Genomic DNA, 18,678 nt, shown 5'->3' with positions numbered 1-18,678 from the left:
GAATTTAGAGTATCCGTATCAACAAACATGAACTCCCCCATTTTCATTTTCTTCTGCAAAGAAAAAAGGATAGGAAAGGATAAAGTCGAAGAAGGCAGGAGCACAATGGGGGCGGGGTGGGATGCTGACAAAGTCGATTATGAAGCGTTCCCAAGTTATCTCCTTGGTGCACAGCTCTCCTTGGTAATTAAGAACGTTTTGCTTTTTTACTCCCCAGAAGTTGGGTTGGTTCGGGTAGAACACTATGAATTAATTGTGTTTGACAATGGCGATGAGGGGCCAAATGCAGCATGAAGATAGACAGAAAGTCTTGGGAGGCAGAGTGAAGCTCTGAGGTCCTTGAAGGAAGCTCTGGGCAGTGAGACTGTGACGGTGCAGTGAAGTACTCTGGAGACAGTAGATTGGATGTAATCAGATGTGGCTCTATATCTGATCCTACATCTGTATGTGGATCTTAAACAAGTGATACTGTCGAGGGAGAGACAAAGAGAGATAGCACAGTGGTTAGCTGGGTACAATTTTCCTTCTTCCTGTTCTCTCCAGCTGTGACTGTACTGCTTTTAGGCCATTTCATGGTAGGGGACCATGAAATAACAGTAAAGAGTCCCTTATTTCAGACTAAAGAGACGTGTTCTCGCTGCCACTTCTCTTCTCATGAGCAAGCACGTTAAAATTCATTCCGTCTCCCCCTACTTCTCTCAGATATGGCTGTAATAGTGCAGCGAGATCAAATGAGAAAACAACATAGTAACTCTGCGGGATGCAAAGCTTATGATGGAGTTACTGAAAGACAGCCTCATATGGATTTACTCTCAATTGACTGCTGCCAGATGTGAGAAAATCTCTGAAATGAAGCTGGGATCATGAATAGCAGCCCTGGACCAATGCCTGGCCTGGAGATTTGATTTGGGCTTTGGCACCACACCAAGCGGAGGGCACTTGATTGCTTTCACTTTGGGAATTGGGGCGCTCGCACCAAACCATTAAACACTGAACGTTAAACCTAGTTCTAGCGTTTTAGCCTGCAGAGACCTGCTATCCTAGTATTCCTCCCTTCTTCTACTCCCTGCACTTGTGTAGCTCAACTCCAGGCTTGATTGTCAGGCTGCCGGGGAGCTCTAGAGGGATAGAGTTGTTGCCAGAAGAAGATGTTCCAATTCCTCTGGGAGCTTTTTTCGCTTCGCTTCCTTCCTTTTCGCATCTGTTAAAGTGAACACCTACGGGAAATTGATTCTTGCCGGTTATTTGTACTGTTTATTTTCTAGTGGAGCTCCCTGATGAGATGTGGAAGCCGCAACACATATTTATTGTTTCTAGCAAAAAAAACCCCCCAAAAAACGGAGAATACTTGCCAAGTATTTTTCTTTTTTTGGGTAAGGTTGGCATTGGTGGTCAGAGGAAAAAGGAGGAGGATAAGAAGGGAGAGTGAGGGTTAGGATAGGCAGACAGAGAGGAGAAAACTTGGGATGACAGACCCATCACAAGAAGAAGAATAAGGGGACACATGTGAGGAAGTTTTGTCCCGGCTAGAGCTGTTGCAAACTTTTGGGACTTGGGATTTTTCCCCTCCACTGGGTCTCTGTAATGGCTGCCGTTTTGGATTTAGTCAGCAGGCACCGAGTTGGCCAGAGATGCTAACTCTGATCTGCCTCACACACAGTTGGGGAGATGTAGTGAGACAGTGCAGCGGCACAGCCCAGCTCTCCTTTAGGACACTTCTGGCTCCAGTGACTTCCATTATATCCCGGTGTGACTAAAATACTGATTTGTGATAGCGAATGCGGGCGATTAGCTCTCTTATTTTTACTTCTGTCCACATATTAAGGTAATAACGCGTTGAGATTTGTACTTATAAGATCTGAAAGATGTGGAGGTTTTCCATGCTTGGTGAGTTTTACAGAATTGATGAAACACTAAAGGCACTTGAAGAGGAGACCCACGGGGCTGATTGTTTTCCTCACTCTGGTCAAGAACCCTGAAACATGTAAAGACCCTCTGAGGCGCTGATGTAAGAAAAATCACTGGACACCAGAGACCATAAACCCCATATTGGCAACACAGCCTGGACCATTACAGGCCATCCATTTCAGAATGAATGATCCCGGCTGTTTGCCACACACACGCACACACACACACACACGAACCAGTGTGTAAGTCTTGTTCAAGTATACCACTCACCCTGCATAGCAAATACACACAGAAGGATACATTAAAATACATCAATCTCTTTAGGAGTGAAAACAATAAATGTTAAAGGGACCTTCATTTATTTTTGCTTAGACACATTTTGTTGAAATGACCCAGAGCAGCTGTGTCACTGCTGAATTTGGCCTTCAGTCATTTGCTGTGTTTTAACCCTCTGAGTTTTGCTTTACATCAAGATGGGGACAACGGGAAGATGTTGCCACTTGGAGATTTGTGTCTTTTAGCAGGAGTTAGAACATTGTTAGCTTCGTATTTAGTTCTTGTCCCGAACGACTGCCGTAACCTGTCCAAGTTCTTCCAGATACCAGCATCCAGGGCAAATTATGTTCAAAGATTAAGCATCGTTTATAACACGGTTATAACTGAGGGCTCTCTGAATTTTGTCACCAGCAGGGCAAAGCTGGGAAATCAGTCAGATCGTTTCAATTTAAGAACGCGGACGACGTAGCAGCGAGAGAAGCCCCCAGCGATTAGTGTGGGTGGAGTTTGATTTGCTGTTAGGTGGTTAGATTCTGCTTAGAGGTTTCTTAGCTTAAATCTCTCTCCATGTCCTTATCAAAGCAACAAACAGCTTTAACCCTTTGAGCTTAGCAATGTCCTCTAATCCCCATTCATTATCTAATCTAGTTACAAACAGCATCTTCCAGAGCCACTTTTCCTCTTCAGTCCGTGACGTGTGTAAGACGTTCCTTTAATGAATCCCATAATATTAACAAATAAAAGACCTTGCAGATTTTTACCCCCCAAAATGCACCCAAAAATGATCAAAGCCTGCACTTGAGATTTAATGGGTGTTTATTTGTTTATTTCTCCTGCCTACTTTCTGCAAAAGCTCTCATCAAAATGATTGGATACAGGCTCATATCAAACTATAGAAGAAAGAGAATAATAGATTCAGTTTAATGCTCAGTCTCTTTAGAGTTTCATAGCATGCACAAATCATTTCATAAGTGGGTAAGTCATTTTTTATTGATCCACTTTTTCATTCAACTTTCATCTCCCAAGCCTCTTTAATTCTGATTTGTGTCCTAACTAACCTCAGCAAAAGTGCATTCCCCGGCATGTCAGAGGAGAGCACAGAAGTCAGTTTTCCTCGAACTAGAAATGAATGCAAGGATTGTTTTGTTTCCATGAAATAAATATGCAAGCACTTCATTTATCTTGTTTGTCTGTCACATGAATACTTCATTTAGCTCTCGCAGACAAATTTCATCTTCTGAATTCATGCGTGCATGTTTTATCGTTCACAGTTCCATTTCAGGAACCCCCCTAAAGGTATCTGGCCTCAAAAGCTTAATTCATGATAATTGCAATACATCTCTTATGCAAATAGTGAAGCTATTGCAGATGTTACTGTAAAGTCTTAGATTCTTATCCTTGTACTGTTTTTTTTAATAGTTTGCTAGAGTTCTGTGTGCGCTAGTTACCAATAAAAAAAGTTGTCTTTGAAGTAGAAACTCAACTTCTTCTTCTTTCTTTCTTTTAAAAAAAATAAGAATCAACCACCTTCAGCAGCACAAACACGCGGCACAAGACAGAGAGGTTGGGACATTCAGCACTCAAAGGGTTAAAGAATTGTCACTTTCATGGCATCGCATTACAAACTTGTGGCTCAAGTTCTGTGTAACGTTGGGCGAGAAATGGAGCCCACACGCTGAACAAACACAACAGTCCCTTTAACTTTTAGTGACTTTCATGGGGATTCTTTTCCTTGAGGATAGTCATTCTTTTCTTTTTGCTCTGTTTTCATGAGTGATTAGTCAGTACAAGTTCACATTCAGCCAACAAAAGACACATGAAAGAAGCAAACGGATTCACTAGGTTGTTTACATGTGGTCAGGTTATTACGGGGTTATGTTGGGTTATTCGGGAGTTATTTCTCTGAAGAGATGCAGCCCCAGTTTAAGGTGCTTTGGATAAGGTCCTTTTTATATCTCCAAATCAATACTTCAGAGGAACGAAAACTTATAGAAGGTAATTGTTTTTTGGAATGACAATTTTTTGTCACAGTGAACAGCTTTAACTGACAACTAGATATAAAACTGAGAGGAAAAGAAAATATCTTCTGATAATACCTCATTTGCAGCGTGGCTTCCCATCACTGGAGATAAAGAAAAACTTCAAAAGAATTAGCTAATTATATATCAGTCAGTCATTTGCAGGCTTTTAAAGTCTGCACTGGGTTATAATGGACCCACAGTCGTGTGAAAAAGCCAGATCGTATTCACCCTTGATGCTTGGCACTGCACCTCTTCCAGAGTGGTGGTTAACGGTAGGTTAGGCAGTTAGATCATTAGTGGAGTTAAAGGGATTTTATTACCTTTGTCGAGTAGCCACTCGTCAACTACCCGACCAAGTCGGTATGGGATTCTTTGTCTAGCAATAGCCAGGCGCTCATTATCAAAGTTCCCTTTAAGAAATTTGGAGAAGACAAATTAAGAAAAGGTTACACAAATCTGGAAGTTGAAAGGTTAGAGGTTAGAAGGGCAACATGGCAAATGTTTAGCAAGTTATGTACTTTAAATCAGCTTTAGTTAGGACAGGAAGAACTTGTGGATGTGTTTTCGGGCTGGTTTGTTTGGTTAGACAAGTTAACAGCATTCTAGTTACCTTGAATTTTAAATGATTTTTTTAAATGCACTAACAAGTTAAACAGATTTATGAATTATTTAGATATAGTATGATTACATTTGTGGAAGTGCTAAATTATAATAGCTGTCACAGAGTCACAGAATCAGCAGTCAGTAAACAACACAGTTATTACAGTATGAAATAATAAAGCAGAAAAAAAGATTTCCCATTGTTATTTCACATGAGCATGACATAATCACAGAGAATTAAAACACATTTCATGGTTGTTCCAAGGAAGACATATTTAAGTTCCTGCCGCACACAAAGCATTGCTGATGAGCAAACCTCCACCTGTGGAGCATCACTTCACTTTACATCCAGTTACTCCACTCTGACTTAAGAGAAAAAAGATTTAGTGAAACTGTCAGCACTGAGTTTTTCTCAGGTTTTTTTCTTCCTTCTTATGCATTAATGGAGCACTTCTCAGTGGCACTTGGCAATTAGCATCACTTCATCAACGTGTCAAAGAAGTTTCATTGCTGCTGTGCAAACTTATTATCCCTCACTTCACTTCAATCAACCTCGGGGTCATACGCTGTACCTCTTATAGCACTGTCAACAGAGACAGAGCTGGAATTAGGGAAGACGAGGGCTGATGTGACCAGACTTGGGGTTTTAATAAAATCTAATGCGGTGGTAAAGTCAGAGGATTAATTAGGAGCTTTATGTACGTCAAACAGCAGCCTTTGCCAAAAACCTGAGAGCTATGCTAGCTAAAATGAGGTCAGGGAATCCCCTGGTGTCCTAGCAGAGGGATAAAGTTCTGCGAGTGGTACCAAAAAATGAGAATCACGAAAGTATATATATATATATATATATGGATGTAGTATATACACCAACATATAAAATATATGACATGTAGGAATGTGTCCAAAATGCATTACTTGCTACAGTCTGAGGGGGAAAAAAAGAGTGGACATAGATTGAATTGGAGTTCATAGCAGGATACTGACAGGAGATGCTGATGGAATTATCTGCAGAGAGATGAGTCAGGGATTCAGGGAAGGTTTGGGAACAGTGTCTAAACGGTAAACACTCTAAGCTTAGAGTGCTACATCCTGCATCCTCACAAGTATACACTGATTTTGCCCCAACTCCCCCCTTAGCACCACCCTCTGTGGTGCCGCAATGATCTAAAATAGACCACCTCTCAGTTCTGCAGTACCTACATCTACTCCCCAGGGGTCTCTCTACCCACACCTGCCTCTGTAGAAATGGCTCACATAAGCAAGAGGAGATGCGTTTCCACGTGTGCATACTGTATATGAAGGGAAACAGTTGTTTGTGTGTGGGGCAGAGGGCCGAAAGATAATGAAATCTGAACAGAGAAAACGCACGGAGAAGGAAGAAGCCTGGGATAAATGATAGCTGGCACACTGATGACGAAAATAGGAATTTTGTCTGGAATTTTGATCTTTTTAGTGACTTGAGACCCTCAAGTCATGAACCTGATCTATTTAAGCAGGTTAACATTTGGACCATCTGTGTTTTCTTTCTGAAACTGAAATTAGTCTAAATTGAAAGGAAACGCTCATGCAGCAATTACACGCACTTAAGATTATCCAGGCACAGCTCTGACTTCTGGAAAACCAGTACGGCAATTAGAGTGCACATACAACCCTGGTTTTAGAAATGACACGGCCACTCTGTTGCAATCACCGAATTAGAGAAGGAGAGACAGATGCCGCTGGCAGCAGACAGGGACGAGGGGAAGATGGGACAAATGAGAGGGGTGTGGTGGTGATGGTGGGGGTTGCAGAAAAACGGCAAAATCAAAATAATAACAGAGCGAAAGCAAAATTGTGGGAGGCAGAAGTCCTTAGTGAGATGAATCAATTGTGTGCATGCGTGTTCTCCTCCTACTGCCACATCTGCCATCTCATCCACAAACCCTGACTAAATCTCCTCCCTCCTCTAACTTTCACTTCTGAATCAGCCACTTCCAGCAACACAATCCAATACAAGATCCCTTTTACCAGCCAAATAATTTGTGGATAATGATCATCCACCGGTACTTCTCCCTCTAGTGGCAGGCTTCTTCAAAAATGGGTTCACCCTCCTCATCTTCTGTGTCCTCTCCATGAAAATGTTCCTTTCCTTTCTTGTTTCCATCATTCTTTCTCTAATCCCTTTCCTTTGTCTTACTCACTTATCCATTTCCTCGTGCTTGCTCCTTTCCATCTAACTGCTCTTCTTCTCTGCTTGTCCTTCCCTTATTCTCAAACAATCCTTCAGCCACACTTGGCGCTGTCCTTTTTCTCACCTCCCCTTGCCAAAACAAATTTTGATGTCTTTGTTTGCTAATAACTTCCATGCCCTATTCTTCCCTTGCACCTATATCCCTTCTTTTCATCTCCCGTTTCCCTCGTTCTTTATAAATTCTTCCTCAGCTACTATTTTTCTGTTCTTTCTCCTTCTATTCGCTATGCACAGCTGTCATTTCTTGTCCATCCAAGCTCACCGTTACTTCTCCCCTTTTCTCACATATCTCTCACTTGCCCCGTTAATCCCCTGCCTTTGTTTTGTTTTATTTACCTTCACTCAATTTTACCTCTGTATTCTTCATCTCCCCACGACGCAGCAAGTTTATTACTAGGATATTAGATGTAGTACACAGGCACTTCCACACAGTCTAAGTGTGTGGCAGGCAAAGTAATAAATGCTCAGAGTGTAGAGTGTGTACTGTATGTAAATGTGTGTATCCTTCCCTGGTGATCAGGAGTGAGTGACAACATCCTCATCAGCAACCAAAGACAGCAGAGAAATCAACAAGGAGGCTTCTTACCTAACCACTTGAAACAAAAACAAAAAAAGAGGGACAAGAGGAAAAAAACAGGATCTGATGGAAACCACAACAAAGAAAATTTGACTATAAATTTAATTTTAGCAAAACATATGTGCAGTGGCAAGGGAAAAAGTGGCACAACGTCCTGTTGGACAGGTTTTTTTTAATGTCCTCTACACTGCAATTTCTAAAACCCAAATTCCTCTGTGTCCTGCTTGTGTGTTTGCATCTGTTTGTATTCGGATCCTTAGAGAAATAAGTCATTCTGTGTGAAACAGTGACGCTTCTCCCTTCTCGCTCCTACCAGCTGAAGCCTGCTCTGCATAAGAATGGGGAGGGGGGGATAGAGTAAACAGCTGGGCCCTTCTCCTCTCCTTCTCCACTATTATCGCGCTCACTCCATTCCCAGGACTGTTCTCTTCGCTTGATATGAAAGATGGAGGAACAATGCTCTCATACCTGGTGCTCAAGTAAAATCTGATATACAAGAGAGGGAGAGAGTGATAAACTAGTAAACGAATCAGTGGTTCTATTACTTTGAGGGATGTATTTTTTTTCCTTTTATAGCCAATGTTCACCAATGGAAAGCAGTGTATCAGATATACGGAAATATTCCCTTAAAGGGTCCACACACTTATGCAAGGAATACAGTTTGACAATATAATAGCCCTGATGCATCATGAAAGTCTTTGATGCACTCAAAGACTTTCATGATGCATCATGATCTTTGTTCATACTAGGACCAGAAGTGAGGCTCTATGAATGGATTTGTTATTGTTGACTTCTATGTTAAATAATAATGTTTAGCAGACACAGCTCTGCGCTTTATGTCAAATATGAGCCTAAGCCTATACTTCATGCTTCTTCATGTCCCTGAAACACCGCTCTGTCCTCAGCCACCTGGAGCATTGGCGGGATTAAAAGCTATGATCAGACTGGTTTTGGGTAGGTATCACAGCTGTGTTGCTAGGGGCAAGGCAAAGGCACGCTGATTAACTGGCACCCTGGGGAGACACAAAGCAAGGTAGGGGAGGCAGGGGACCTGCACAGCATGCCAGGAGTGCAGAGTGTGTCTGAGAGTGTCGGAGATTTGGATGTTTTGATAATCCAGCATATGAATCACACACTGTGTCTTTGCGTATCAGTACAAACGTCCATGTCTGTGTGATTACATGCGATTGTGTTTGTAGCAACTCTCCAAGGAGCCAACTGCATATCATGTAGCTCTGCAGGCAGCCAGATGCCCTTGTACAGGACACCCACATTGGAAATCCATCCATAAGAATGGAGATTACATTGGAGACGATTGGCCAGCAGCCATCCCGCTCTTCCTCCTCTCACAGAAACCTCTCTCCATCAAACTCGCCTCATTCTGCTTTTCATTTGGTAACTTTAGATGGATTGCTCTCTTATCCACTGGGTGTTTTCGAGAGCAGATTGGCATAGGAAACCACAGCCTTATGTAATGTAACCTCGTGCTACTAGATGCATCTCTTGTGTTGTTCTTAAATACTTGCTCCTGTTTTTTTTTCTTTTGTTCGGTTCTTTTATTAACAAATGTGATCAAATTGTGATTTTATAGCAATTCCAACAGGTGTTTGGGAAAGATGGCAAGTGATGCCAGTGCAGAGTCAAATTTCAGTCTATTTTTCTGGGAGATGATGTTAAAGAGTCAAAAATTGACAAAATTGACACGATAAGATGGCAGTTTTGGATCTGTTTTTTTCTCCTCCATCTTTTTTTTAAACCAGAGACTGCAGACGAGTTTTGTCTCTTCATGTGAAACGCGAGGGAAAAGAAAGCAATTTACCTACCCACCATGCTCTTTTGTTCAATGTAAATACATCAGCCACCATTCACGTCTGCGTGCATCTCAAACAGACAGCTCGCTGTTTTAACAGCTAGCTCATCTGTCTTTCATCTTTGCAGCAGTTATCAATGCAGCTTTTCATTTCTTCCCCTCTTTCGTCTTGCTTCGACAGGATCCTTACCACCTTTCATCTCGGCCACGGTGGATTTGTGCGAGGGTGGCTGCCAAAGTGAGCCAAAGAAAGCCCCCCTCCCCCCACCTTCCCAACCCCAACTCGTGTGGAAATCAAAGTTGTCACTTCTCTAATTACCCAAAGCAATCTTTTCCCTCTCCTGATCTGCACTACTTAGCTGTCTCTCCTCTTTCCCTTTCTCTACTCATCATTATTCCTTGACTGTTTTAGTGTTCTTGCTCTCTCCATCATCACATAGTCACAGGCCAATAATTGGAAATACCTTCCAACGGTGCAAGATCCAATCACAAGAAGTCACAGAGCACCAGAGGCCCAATAAGAACCAGCAGAATGAGGGAGGGAACTATCATTAGAGACAAGTGACTAAGCTGGCTGACTTCAATTAACTATTACTGGCTTTTCTGCTGTACCTGTACCTTGAATGTAATAATGTAAGAGCCCAAAATATGACAAATGTTTGTCACGCATCGAATCCCAGTAAAGCTTTAAGAATACTTTTTTTTTTTAAATTATTATTATAAAGAGCTGTTTTCAGGGTAAAGTGAACTTAAAAACTCCACCTGCTTATAGTAATAACATAAAAAACACGAATGAACAACAGAAATTTGTGTTAGCGACTGCAGATTACAGAAACACAGAGCTTCTGTGGCGCAACTCTATAAACTAGTCCTAACCAAGGACTAGTTTATAGAGTTTCTGTGAGAAAAGCATATTTTAAGAATTTTGAGAAAATGGAAACATTTTGCGCTCAATTCCAGGAGCTCCGTACTGTGTTGGCGTTAATGCTGAATAAGTTACATTTATACCTTAATGTCATGCAGGGGCTGTTACGACAGTGCAGACTAATTAGGGCTGGATGAGGTGACCCTGGATCTTCCTTTAGTTACGCTGCAAATGCCATAGGTTTTGCATTCTTTGTGTGTTTATACACCCCTCTGCATTTAATCATTAGTTATTATTCATTCCTGTGTCTCTTCTACAGTCTGTCTTTTTGGGGGTCGACTGACTGATTTTCTACCTTTTTCTCAAGGTAGTTTATATTGTATTACCTTACAATATAAACTACCTTGAGGTGACCGTTATTGTGATTCAGCACTGTATAAATGGAACTGAATTATTAACGTTATGGAAAATGAATGAATGAGCCTAGTTTCCAGTATATAAAGCTGCTGGTGCCATACCATATGACAGTTGAAATGGTTTCCTGCCAATCCCACCATGTGGTTCACTCCACACCGTCGTCTGTCATCTAGTGCTTGGAGGAACATTAAAGCGATGCAGGTCTCCCTGACTGCAGAGGTAGCAGAGACAAAGATGGTTACCGACGCACCGTGGCAACATGAAGGTAAAGATAAAAAGGGGAAGTAGGAAGGAGAGAGCATAGCCAAGAGCTTTGTTGACCCCTTTACTCAGACCATTTATCTGAGTAGTAAGAACATCTTAACAACTCAGTCGGAAGAGCTGAAGGTGACCTTGCTGGTACAAAGAGTCTCTCTTCTTCTGTGAATCCATGTCTTTCCTCTTTACTCCCCCCCGACTATAAATGCCAGCCTTCACGCTGCACAGATCCTCTAAGTGCCTTACAGAGTGAAAACACGCAATAACAACAGCCCTGTCTTTGTACTTTATCTTTCCTCTTTTCTTTTCTGCCCTTGTCTTATGATCTGTATTAAGACCTGGGCTGGACTCCTCAAAGTCAACATTATCTGGAGCAGCAAGTAATTTATGTTTTACAAACTTATTCTAAGTTCATGCACGACTCTACATTGCACGTGAATGGTGTGTTTATGCTCTATCACATTGGACAGGCTATATGTAAAGAATTTCCCAAATCTGGGACAAATTAAGTTTATCTTATCTTAATCTTGCCCGCTGTGTTGCAATCCAATTTGTGAAGCTCTTATTAGTCAGTAACATTCTTTATCCATCAGTAAGAAGCCTTATCCATCTCAGCAGTAACAGCAGCTTGCTTCCAGCATGCATACTGGATTTCGCCTGCCCCACCAAACCACTCCTTCTCTTTCTTCCTCTCTCTTCCTTCTTCTCCATTAGACATTTTCAGCAATGCATCCCCTTTGCTACACTTTGCCGCACATTCCTTTTCCTCTTTCCTACCCCCCCTGCCGTCAGACCCTCCATCCATGCATCCATTGCCATCCCCTAACCGCCACTTCTTCTTTCCAGTTCTGCTCAACTGCAGTCAGAAACTAAAGTGAAGTGACAGCTCCATAGTAAATCTGCTGCTTGTAAATACAGCTCTCAATGACTAGGAAACAGTAGGATTGCACACTGTGAGCTCTCATTGGTCATAATGACACAGTTATGAGGCAGCAAAATATGGTAATCGCAGCCAATATGCTGTGATGGTGTTGATATAACTGTGGTTGTAAAATTCAGAATGATTATTCAAAGCTCAGGGGACACCTTAGTGAATCCCAAATGCCAAGTGTGGTATAAACTCACATAAAATGAATGGATTCTTCCTGAAGCTGAATTCTTACTGTAATGTCACAACTCACTGTGTCCTGTGACTATAGCCACCATCCATTCATCCATCCATTTTCCTCTGTCTATCTAATCCAATGGGGCTCAGCCCAGCTGTCACTGGGCAGACAGACACCTAGATTCACAGAAAGAGTTAATGTGATGGAGTAGTATGACACAAATCAGACAGATTCACGTATTACAATTTACTACAAAAACTATACTATATCTCTATATAAACAACAACACGTCTCCCTTCACAGCTTAGAAACAGCTAAGATGGAAAATTTGTTTCAGTGGTTGAAAGGGCAACTGGCTCCTTGTAAGAGAGGGATTACTGCTATAGCGGCCTCCGCTCACTAAATCTGACCTCTCCTTGGGGTGTTTCAGCAGCTTGATTGGCAAGAAAGTAAAGAACAGGAAGAGAATAACTCAAGAAAAGAGTAAAAAAAAAGACATTTGTGGAATTTGATCTATGAGCAGGATTTTAAAATCTAAACTACAATTTAGAATTAAATCTGCTTTTTGATGAAAATGATATACACCCATGATGCATTCAAAATGTTGGACTGTCCCTGCTGCCTGTAGTCCTGTTCTGTGTTTCTAGAGCTGCGCCCATAACCAGGTTCCTTATGCCTGCCTTTCTGCAAATGAGAACTCATCATTTGCAAGACAGAGGAACCTGGGTGAGGTCTTACGTGGGGATAATATTGTGAACACCTTTTACAGTGTGGAAATCAAATGTGACAAGGAATGTGAGCTGGTGTGCGACAAGAGAAGGCTCAGCAGAGAAGAGTGTAAGGCAGGAGGACCAGTACATCCTCCTTACTCCAGTGAAGCAAAGAAAATATTTAATCTCCTGCTGAACTTGTGATTTTGCTCAATTACAAAGAAATGAAGACTCTCTAATGAGAGTTTCATTTTACTGGAGACTATCAACCAGAAGTAAATGATATATAAAAACTTATATAAAAATGATTTGAATTTCATTGAAAGAAATACACACTTGATCCTCTACAACCCAGGAGAATCAATCAATCCATTACAGATACTCCTGATCTTACTCCTGTGTATAAAGCACACCTGTTCACAAAATGAGTTTCTTCCATTCCAACCTCTCCACCATCAGGCTGCCACGGGCAAGACCAAAAGAGCGCTCAAAAGATGCTAGGGACATAACTGTAGACTTGCACAAGGTTAAAAGACCACCAGTAAGGAGCTCATGCAATTTTCTTCCAATTCCAATTATTTCCAATTATTTGAAAATAGATGAAATCTAAAATGATCATTATCACCCTCCATTTGCAAGATCTTGCCTCATGAATTGAGGATGATCATGAAAAAAGTGTTGAATAGCCCAAAACTACATGGAAGGAGCTTGTTAAAGATCTGAAGGTCAGAAGAGATTCCAGATGAAAATAACCTCTAATTCTTACTGCTACTATCCCAAAGAGAATGCATTAAGGTTTAATGCATTCTCTTAATGCATGACTGTCCTGATGTGTTCTTCTTCTGGGACAAGGTAATAAAGTTATTGACATCACTGACAAATATCAGTCTTCCTGTTGACCCACTGCTACATCTTCTGCTTGATGACTCTAGGCTTCCAATGACAATGAAAGCACGCAAATTGTGGCTGGCAGGCATAACTGGGGCCAAAAAACTAGTGGTTCAGAGGTGGCTACCACCACATGATCTCTCGGTGAAACACTGGTTACATGCCTTCTTAGATATCTTGTACTTAGAACTATCCTCAGCTAGGGTCAACCATGCAAACCCCTCAACAGTCCAAAACTGGCTAAAGGGAATTAGAGAGACCAAAAGGTTGCTCAGAAATGTGCAATAGGGAGTTAATGCATGTTATTCTCTTTTTGTTTTAAATCACTGATCTATTGTACCTTTCTCCTTGTTCATTATGTTAACCTGTTGTGTCATTGGAATGTCATGGTTATGCTGCAAATGTGTGTTGGTAGGGAGGATGGGGGTGGAGAGGGGGAGAAAAGGGACTTAGGGTTTGGGTTTGGGGTAATGTTCTTGGGAAACCCAATATATTGTATGTTTGTGGTGTGCTGTATAAGACAGTTTCCCTTTGTCCTAAAAGCAAATAAATATTGCATTACAAAAGATCTGAAGGCAGTTGGGACCACAGTCACCAAGAAGACCGCTTGTACCACACTACACGACAATGCACTGAAACGTTGCACTGCCTGCAAGGTCCTCCTGCTTAGGAAGGTACACATACAGCCCCATCTCAAGTTTGCTAGAGAACATCTAAATAATTCAAAGAAGGCTTGGGATGAAGTGTTGTGGTCAAATGAAGCCAAAATAAAGCTAGTTGGCATTAACCTGATCTACCCAAAGAACATCATCCCCACAGTCAAACAGGCCACAGTTATGAATGACTGTCTATCTCTCTGTGCTAGCCCAACAGTGGATTGGTGGCCTGTCTGGGACCTACTTGTGTTTGAGGGGGTCAAAGGGCCAATATTGCATAAAATCTTGGATGAGAAGATGAGAGATGGGTCGTGGATGGGTCTTCCAGCATGACAATGACCCTAAATATATCGACAAGGCAAGTCAGTTTTTTTCCAGGGCTTTGGTTGATATTTGGTCTCTCACTATAAAATTAAACTACCACAAAAACTGAAGACTTCTGAATCACCAATGAGCAAAAGTGCATATTCTCCTGACATTCTAAATAGGCTGTAGTTATAAATGGCTGCCTGTGTCTCTGTGCTAGCCCTACAGTGGATTGGTGAGCTGTTTGTGGTGTACCTCCAGGCAGAACTACAAGCCTGAATTGGATATACAGGAGAAAATTAATGGATAGATGGATGATATACACTATGCAAGACTCCAGAGACACGAGCTTTAACAGAAAATCAATGGTAAAAAGTGTGGCAGTCCTGTCCCCACTGCATAATTAACAAGTTCATTCTGAAATAAAATCACCGCAGCCATAAAAACTAACAACAGCAAATGACAAAAAAAGTTTCAATTACCATTTTGTGCCATCATATACATTATAAATTGCCTTCAGATCACTTCAGTAAGACAACTTTCTGTAACTTTAGAGAAAAACATTATATGTGTCATTCATCCTCTCAGAAAAAAGATAAAAGCACCATTGTTCACATCAGAAAACTCTGCTCTATGGACATAATGGACATTACTCAGTTCCTAGACCAAGGAAGTTTCAGCATTTAACAAAGTTACATATACTTGAGGAATATGGCATGCCAGTACAAAAATAAAGAAAAGCTATGAAGAAGTGAGCAAACATGACTCTTTATCATTAGTCATGCTGTAATTTATAAGTCTGCTAGCATCTGCATGCCTAATTATCAGACCATGTAAGCCTATATATAAATGTAACTTTGCATTGGCCAGAGAAACAATGTGTTTCTTCTTTTAAAAGCTGCAGTTTAGCTTTAATTAATGTTCAGTGAAGCTCTGTAAAAACACTGTATGATACATAAGCTAACAAACACTGATGCAGAGCAACAGTCATTCTTAAGTCTTTATTTTTCTGTATTGCCTCAAACCAGAAAATAATACTTTGGTCACTCAGAAATGAATATTCCTAAAGGGCAATGCCATAAAATCACAAACAAACCTTTTAAGATAAAAAATTATTAACCACATGAGACCACTTCCTTTCTCACAGCAGATGACCAGTAAATAAAGGGACTAGAGTGTGAAATGGTACAATTACAGCCCGTATGGCACCGGTGCTAACATCTGCCTGTTTTTCTGAGGCAAGGTTGAGGTGCTCAGTGTGACACGGGGAGGTTTTTATTGAGCCACTATGCCATTTTGGGAAAATGGGAGGTGGGGCGGGCCAATAACTGTTGCTGCAGGAGCCACCGGGGACACCTGACATGCTGGATTAGTTGGCCGAGCGTTCCTCTGACACTTTTTGTCTGCTCTCTGTCCATCAAATACAATGTGCACATGCACACAGACACACACAAACATGCTGTACTATGTGATGCACCCAGACAGATGCATGCACTGTCACACGTAGAATAAGACATGGACCACAACACCCACAGACACACAGACTCCCCGAGGACTACTAACATCACTTCGTGGGACGTCAGGAGACGTGTTGCTTAGCCGCTGAATGTGCCTGACCTGTGACGACCACATTCGCTGTCAACATCTTGTCTCTCCAAATCATCACCTCGAAATGGCCTTCTGTTTAAAAGCTTGCTGCTGGCCAGCCCGGGTTTTAATAAAGGCTTTGTGAGTAAAGCGATGCAAAATCTTCAGTAATCTCCAGATATTTTGGGCTGAGGCCACTTATAGTGCACACAAACGTGTTTTTTGTCAGAATAAGATACAGAGAGAAAATCTGCCACCTTTTTCACGAGGAATGACGGCTCTACATTCTCTGTTTTACTTCCACCTTCCTTGTGGCCTCATCCTCTGGGAGCTTTTACCAGAGACCCCAGGTATCCCACATGTAACTCTCAATATGCACAGAATGTCAGATACGGTTCAGAACTGCAAAAGTATACCAAGGAGACTGCTTGATGTGGGTCACAACAGTCCCTCTGGGGAAGGGGATTTCACAGGAAAGTGCACTTCCTTGTTTTGTTAGAGGGACCAGACAAATATGGTACCTGTACCATCCAACAGACGCACCATTGCAGGCATTTTTCATGACAACTTGTTCTATTTTTCTTGAAATCTGGTTTACAACGACAGCATAAGATGACATAAGTTTTCTGCTGGGACAGCATAGCAATGACACTGCATAATGTAAGCATCAAGAAAATGAAGTAGGTTTGAATACAGTCCCAAACCGTGAGCGCAAACTATTTTGTCCTATTTAGAGAATCAGAAGATGTCTAAATCTCCAATCTGGGTCATGGGAACTTGTTTCAACAGGGGACCTCCTTTTTCTTTCTCTACAAAAATATAACATCACTTTCTCTCTCCCTTTATGCACCTCATGTGTCAGTTAGGAAGTTGCAATCCCATCTCTCTCTCTCTCTACATACTCCTCCACCCATCTGCACCTAAGCCTCATCCTACGTTTTGCTTTCCTAATGTGTAACATGTCTATGTCCCTAAAACAAGCCCCACCCACTCCCCAAGCAATATGATGATGAGCACAACCTTCAAAGTGGGTATGGGTGCAATCTGCAAGCTGGCACCCAAAAAAAGTTAGAGTGTAATCAGCTCACATAAATGAAACAAACCTATTCTACAGCCATTTAGCCCCCCTGCTACCACCCACACAACCCCACTCATCTTCGTGACCTCCTAAAAGTTCCAGCCCGAGCACAAAACTCATCAAATAAACTAACAAACAAAAACAAAATCACACTCTTCAATTGTTGATAAGCACAGGAAAAGGAAAGAAATGTTTGATGAGGACAACAACCGCGGCGAGGAGGGCGGAAGGGAAGAGGAATAAAAAGAATACGATATGGGATGTGCATTAATGTTTCTTGATGAAACGAAACATAGATTCGGATGATGACACTCACTTGCCAATGTTAACAGGCTGCTCAGCTGTTATTTTCCGAGCGGTTTGCGCTATTGTTAGATGAAGGCTCCTTTTTGGAGCGTGCGCTGTTGTGAAAAGGGCTGCATTTCCATCATAATAACAACTGAAAAGAGTGAACTGTCACACGGCACTTCCTTTTCTGGCTGTGATGCATTCCCCTCAGTCTGGCCTTGCTGTGTTGATGGATGAGCAAGAGAATATGCTTCTCTCAATGCCAAAACAAAGCTTCGAAATATGGGATCACTGCTGTGACAGAGAATGTCACAGTCCCACTGCTCTATATGTCAACAAGAGTAAATATCATGACCACATTAGCGGCGCTCTCCCTGCAGTTTGAAACAATGATGATACATAGACAGTGCTTTTAGACAACGGGAAGAGAATGCATCGACTTCGGGTGGAGGTTTGCACATTGGACAGCATCGGTGCGGAATAAAAAACACTGCTTATTCGTTTGTAACATGAGACAGTCCTGCGTGGTGTTGCGTAGTCGTTGTGGGAACACAAAATGTCTTCCTTTGAACAACCATGAACAAAAGGGAAACACAGTGGAGAGAGAAATTACGTGGGGAGCTTCAGCATAACCAAAAATAACTTCATATTTCAGACTGAAATAGAATACTATGATTATGGTTAAACAAAGAGTGGGGGAATTAACACACTCCCAGCCGTGACTCATCGGGAGTTTGCCCTCGTTTAAATGATGTTGCACCCGTGTTTATCTTGAAGCGAAGGCTTGAGTTAAAAACACCTCCACGCTTTCCCAGCTTGAGGTTTCCTCCCTGTTTATCCTGCCTAAAGACCTTGCTCACCAACCATACGTGGCTGGCATACTCACGTTCGGCTGGCCTCCATTCAGTGCTGGCTTCACAGTGCCAGGAGCTATAATGGCAGACTAACCACAGAGAGCCGGTTGCACTTAGATGAGGACGGCTTGCCTCGGGAAGGCTGCTTTGCTCTTCCTGCCTTTTAGACCAGAACTGGACTTAATCACCAGGAATAATGCAAGCAGCCTCTAAATATGAATGTTGTGATAAATAAAACAGAAT

At 41.8% G+C, this 18,678-nt stretch overlaps 1 protein-coding gene across 6 annotated transcripts in view; it reads right to left on the bottom strand.

Moving 5' to 3' along the window:
- The window catches only part of nrxn2b (neurexin 2b), a 712,610-nt gene that overhangs the window by 27,584 nt on the left and 666,348 nt on the right, over positions 1 to 18,678 (bottom strand). For 5 of the 6 annotated variants that reach the window (XM_085451729.1, XM_085451735.1, XM_085451731.1 and 2 more), the window contains one exon: positions 4,526 to 4,615. The exons of the other annotated variant lie outside the window; for it this stretch is intronic. In XM_085451729.1, coding sequence (XP_085307855.1) covers positions 4,526 to 4,615 — 90 coding nt within the window. The remainder of the gene's footprint in view (positions 1 to 4,525; positions 4,616 to 18,678) is intronic. 6 annotated transcript variants of the gene reach the window in all.

The sequence above is a fragment of the Copadichromis virginalis genome, linkage group LG3 (genome assembly GCF_057382275.1).
Source record: "Copadichromis virginalis isolate Kocher_CV1m ecotype Utaka linkage group LG3, C_Virginalis_male_GT1.1, whole genome shotgun sequence".
Lineage (NCBI taxonomy): Eukaryota > Metazoa > Chordata > Actinopteri > Cichliformes > Cichlidae > Copadichromis > Copadichromis virginalis.
This window is presented reverse-complemented; position numbering and strand designations above follow the sequence as displayed.